This window comes from Scylla paramamosain, chromosome 6, assembly GCF_035594125.1.
Source record: "Scylla paramamosain isolate STU-SP2022 chromosome 6, ASM3559412v1, whole genome shotgun sequence".
In the NCBI taxonomy this organism is placed as follows: Eukaryota; Metazoa; Arthropoda; class Malacostraca; order Decapoda; family Portunidae; genus Scylla; species Scylla paramamosain.
The window spans coordinates 29,223,497-29,229,496 of record NC_087156.1 but is presented as its reverse complement, the minus strand read 5'-3'; the positions used below and the strand labels follow the sequence as shown (position 1 = coordinate 29,229,496).

General features: G+C 42.4%; 1 protein-coding gene across 6 annotated transcripts in view; it reads right to left on the bottom strand.

The window, feature by feature from the left end:
* LOC135101589 (galactosylgalactosylxylosylprotein 3-beta-glucuronosyltransferase S-like) overlaps positions 1-6,000 on the bottom strand; it is a 71,626-nt gene that overhangs the window by 8,735 nt on the left and 56,891 nt on the right. For all 6 annotated transcript variants that reach the window (XM_064005752.1, XM_064005750.1, XM_064005753.1 and 3 more), the window contains one exon: positions 1,420-1,682. In XM_064005752.1, coding sequence (XP_063861822.1) covers positions 1,420-1,682 — 263 coding nt within the window. The remainder of the gene's footprint in view (positions 1-1,419; positions 1,683-6,000) is intronic.

Here is a 6,000-nt window from a genome sequence, read left to right as displayed (position 1 = left end):
TCTCTCTCTCTCTCTCTCTTGTTCACAGAAGACTTAAAATTCTTCATACTTTACTGTTTTAGTTTTAAAACCTTTTACTTTTGCACCTAGAAAAGGACATACACAATACCCAGCTTACAAATGTGATGTGAATGTGCTATTTATGGATTTGAATTAAGGTACTGAACAGAGATTCCTTGAAATGAACATTTAAATTAACAGTAAGGAGTCATTCCACACAATATTCAGTAAGACATACTTCCCTATTCTGAGCTATATTCATTATGTCCTTCCAATCTCAGCACAAGATTACCCTAAAAACTATTTTCCTTCTTCCCTTGCAAATGACTTACAACCAAAAGAGTAAGGGATTTAAAAATTAAAATACCAACATCTTAAGATGATATAGGAAGTTGATTTTATGGACTCTAGGATAAGAGTGCAAAGAAGCGAAGAACTCTAAGGATATGTAACCATTGGGCATGGAAAGGGACACAGGAGGGCAGCAAAATGCAGATAGGTTATATGGACTAATGAAAAATAGTACAAATTTAACTATGGAAACAAAAAAGTGAATGAGAAATATCATTATCCTTCCTACTCTGATGTGTACATAAAATGCACTACATCAGTCATTGTAGTGAGATGATTCACACAGGAATAGCATGAGCATGTGGGTCATGAAGATGAAATGTTTGAAATTAAGGAAGAAAAAACAATGGGAACAGGTCGTAAAATAGATGGATAGGTAAAATGTGACACATAGACGGTTTAGCCACATGTCAGGAGTGAATGAGAATGATTCTGTGAAGAGAATGGACAAAAGGGAAATTGAAGGGGAAAACATAAAGACCTCCAATAAAAGAATACTCATAATGAGTGAACACTGGACTTGGGGAAAGTGGAAATATATTTGCCATGGCCATCTCAAACAACTTTCTCAGAAGGAAACAAGATGTCAGTAATAAAAACAGATCTACTTCATGTTTAAATTGTGTAACCAACATTTTCTAACATAAAATACATTCCAAACTGTCTTATAAAAATAACTGAACATTCAGCTACCTATTGAAGTAACTAACACTTTTCTTTTTTATTTGTCATTTTCTTGTATTCTTTCAGATAGACAAAATGTTCATGTTATATATTACCAGATCTTTTCAATTTCAGGTGACTTACTGTAGAGATAAAAAATGAATTTATGATACAAATTAATTCTGAATACCTAGTAGGTTACTGTAAAAAAAAATGTTGAAAAACATGAGGAGCAGACACTCCTTTATTCATATGGGACACACAGTGGCAATCTCTAAAGACATGACTGACCTTAGTTCAGGCCTGTAAGGAAAGTAAGCAGTTGCACCATGAGTCCTGTATAAACAAAGGTAGCTCACTGAACCAGCACTGAAAACTTTAAGTAGCTTGTCAATTGAAACTTACACCTTTCACAACTGGTGAACTGACAGTATATTCACCAATGAGTCCCACAGGCCACATGGAAACAGTCTGGGTCAACCGCATTTCATTAAAGAGTCGTATATCTATGGCATTGTCATCATCCAGAAAATAGAGGACTCCTGTATCTTCACCATTTTCTTGCACCCACTGCAAAGCAGCCCTTCTGTTGGATACTCCTCGGGGCACATATTTCTCCCTGCGGTAAACTTCTGGCATTGGGGAGGCCAGGTGAGTGTAGGAGAGACCTGAAAGTATTTCCATTATATCCTAATAAATATATATATATATATTTTTTTAATACAGTAATGCATGGCAAGTCCAAATGTTGTATTTGTTTGGATATTGCATGTCTGATTAATTTTTGTCATTTACTGGTCATTGGTACAAAAATGGCATTGTACAGTATCATTTACATGTACCACTAATTCTAGGATGTGATTCTTCTATGACAACTATTCTATCACAAATGCTTATTTATAGAATCTTTTTTACCTTTCCCCCTGTCTATGTCCTACTTTTACCACAATACATGTGATGGCATTCTTTTAAGGTGACATTTTCTGTAAGTGTGTGTGTTGGGTGAAGCTTCAAAGTAGGGCAATGAATGTCAAGTTGGTACATTTCATGTGATAATACATTATAAAATGCAATTCTCAGCCAGGAAAACAATCGTGCCCCATGGTAAGAGGCAATGGTGATGGCATGGCAGATATATGAACACAACCAAGGGTCAGCAAAAAGGTGGAGAGTTTTGGTTGTGTAGAAGAATGGAACAACAGCAAATGCAAGAAATACTACTCAGTGAAAAATTACTGTAAATATACACTGCACATCTGCAGGTAGTAATAATGAATTTGTATATGTTAATGTACCATATTTCCTCAAGTGTAGGTTGAATTTTGAAGGCCAAATATTTAGGTAAAAGATTGTAGATTGACCTAAACACTTGAAGCAAATTTCTTAGATCAAAAACTTGGGAACCCAAACTTAATAGGAAGAGCCAGTAGGAACAACTGGCTTCAGAAATTATATCTTTACTTATCAGTAAACAATACAAATCTTAGTTACTTAGTAATGAAGAGATGTGTTGTGCCTCTGGTAAAGGTCACAAATTTATAACAAACTAATTGACTTACTTTGTATGTGGTTTCAATGGTCTTTGTTAAAATGTTGAGCACAGGCTTGATTACCACATACATATACATAATCAAAACACCCACAGATTGAAATACACAAAAACCTGTCAGCATATACACCATAACGTCATATGTCTTTGTTTGCATCTGCAGTGTTGCAATAGAAAGAGGGAGGAGGAGAGACAGGGGATAGAGAGAGGGAGTGAAGAGACAGGGGGAAGAGAGAAGGAGGTAGAGAAAAAGGGAGTAGAGAAAGGTGTAGGTTGCCATATATGTATATATGTTGAAAGTGCATAACAAAACAACTACAAATCGAAATGCATGAGAGTTTTACATTCAGCATATACAGCACCACATTTACATCTGCTGTGTTGCAAGAGAGAGAGAGAGAGAGAGAGAGAGAGAGAGAGAGAGAGAGAGAGAGAGAGAGAGAGAGAGAGAGAGAGAGAGAGAGAGAGAGAGAGAGAGAGAGAGAGAGAGAGAGAGAGAGAGAGAGAGAGAGAGAGAGAGAGAGAACAAGGCTGTGGGCCCTGACAGAGTAAGACCCTGCCTACTGCACAGGTGCTCTGGAGTGCTGGCACACCCTCTCTTCAGGTTATTCAAGGCCATCTTGCACCAAGAAATGTGGCCAAGAATCTAGAAGACCAGCCATGTGGTGCCAGTACACAAGAAGGGCAGCAGATTGGAGGCAGCGAACTACCACCCCATCTCTCTGCTACCAGTGGTGGGGAAGGTGTTGGAAGGCATCCTAGCAAGGCATCTCACGTCCCACCTCAACAGCCACCATCTCAGTGCCAGGCAGTCTGGGTTCAGGAAGGCTCGCTCAACAGCAGACCTCACAATTCTGTTGTCAAATAAGTGGAGTGACAACCTGGACAAGGGAAGGCCCATGGCTGTCCTGGCACTAGATATCGCCAGTGCTTTTGGCCGTGTGTGGCACACTGGTCTGGTAGAGCGAGTACACACAGTCAGAGTGGGTAGTGCCCTGCTGGAGCTGCTGCATGATTACCTGCATGAGTGGGAGGTGCAGGTAATCCACAATGGGCAGCAGTCTTCCCCAGTGAAAATAGGTGCAGGGCAGCATGCTGGGCCCATTACTGTGAAATATGTCAATGACATGCTTAACTTCGTTCTGAGTGCCCACGTATATGCCAATGACGTCACCTTGTCACTGCCCTTCTCACCAGGGGAAGAACAAGAGGTGATGGCAAGAGATGACACCATACTATGCCACCTGGAGAACTGGGGATGCAAATAGCAAGTCACCTTTGCCCCCCAAAATACACAGCTGCTCATGGTGTCCAGGTTGGGACATGACATCCGCCCCACTCTCAATGGGACACAACTGATGCCTCAGCAGGAGCTGCAGATCCTGGGAGTCACATTTGACAGCAAGCTGACTTAACAGTCACACACAACTCAGCTCGCCAGGTCAGCAGCAGGGAAGCTGGCCTGCCTCAGAAGAATGTCCAGACTCCTGGACAGCAGGGGACAGGAGCTGCTGTACAAAGCTGAGATCTGCTCCTCTCTTGAGTTCTCCTGCCTCACCTGGGGTGGAGCAGCACCCTCCTACCTCACTGTCCTGGATAAGATTTAGCAGAGGGCAGAATGAACTGACAGAGAATGGCCTTCCCAAGCAGCAGGCCAGCCTCCACAGTCTACACAGCCTGCAGCACCGCAGGGATGTAGCAGGCCTCGCCTCTCTATACAAGGTGCTGGAGCAATGGACACCACACCTGAAGGAACTCTGCTTGCCACCATGCCACACTGAGGTGCTCAATAGAGCTGTCTCCACAACACCCTTGGTCCAGGCCACTCCACAGTCTCACTCCACCCACCACCAAAGACAGTTTAAGCAAAAGTATGTGCAGTGGTGGAACATATTTCAGACCTCAGACAAGTGCCTGGAAAACCTTAGTGTTGCAGTGTGCAGAGGCCAGAAATTCAGTGTTAGTGAAACAGTGAAATAAGTGACAGTGACACAGGCATAGATATTAGAAGTTTGGCCAATGAGTGACAGTGACATGTAGATAGAGTATAACAAAGGTTAGGCCTTGTGTGCGACAGTGATGCTTTGATATGTGGTACAGGCTCAGCCTCACGAGTGACAGTGACACTTGTACAGTAAATATAAGATCTTAATTTAGACAGTTGGGTGGGTTTTTTTTGGGTATGGGGGTACCCAAAATATCTCCTTTAACCTGTACAATCTTCAACACACACACACAAACACACACACACACACACACACACACACACACACACACACACACACACACACACACAGATATATATATTTTTACGATTACAATTGCTAGCCCCTTCACCTAACTGCCACACCTGGACTAGCTTTACTGGGCCACCTCCTATGTGGACTCAGTGCAGGGCTTACAGACAGGGTGTACAGGGTCCCTTGTGACTCCTGCACCCTATTCACAAAGGTCGTAACTCCAGGTCACATTAAGTTGAGGTTGTCAGACTATTTTACCAACCCACAGGCAAGGAAGATGCTCCAAACAGCACTTAACACCCACAGCTGCAGAAGAATCGACAACCACGTTTAGAAAAAACAGTTAACACACAATAACACGCATATGATCGAGGTATAACACCCTGTTGGGCTTCCACCTACCGTGACTGTCCTCCCAATGCCGAACAGAGTGTTATAGCCTTAAATCAAGTAGTGTCATTTACTGGGCGACAAGCCTTGTCAGGACCTGGGGAGGCAATAAATTTTACTATATGGCTAATTGCTTAGGTCCTCTGTGGCTGAACTGCCTCAGCCCACAGTAGCATTTAAAACAAACAGGGACACTAACAAAAGACATATGAAACTATTACGAAACGGAAGAGTGCCCATGAACACACAGGAGGGTCAGTGTGCACAAAACTTGACTTGTACACTTGTACAGCCAAGGAGTCGCTTCCCTGGGCGTAGTGTGTAATTCACTATTACACTTACTGGCAGACTACTATGGAGACTCCTATTCTGTATAAATGGGCCGAGGCATACAGCCAATAATGACTCATTTACCCCCTCTTAAGGCAACTGATCTGGCTACCTAGTATCCCACCTCAGTCTCCAGTAAATACTAAAGCACATCTCAGTATGTCTGCTCCTCCCAACAACAGGGTAGTACCTGAGCGTGAGAAGGTGCTTCAACCTCCTTCCTGTGCTGCTGCTAAACGGGGAGTGTGACACACACACATACAGACATGTGCCCACACCTGCTCCTCGTGCAGTCTCTACTTGAATAAAACACTTTATTTTTAAAAATTCTTCTGATCAAACAAAGGGGGCCAGATGATTTCATTTTCAAGGGCAACTCTTCTGCAGTAAACTGTGCAAGACTCAAACTGACTGAACAGAGGGAACTAAGGTAAATTAATTGGGGAAAGAGTGTGTCTGGGCATGGAAATTCTTATG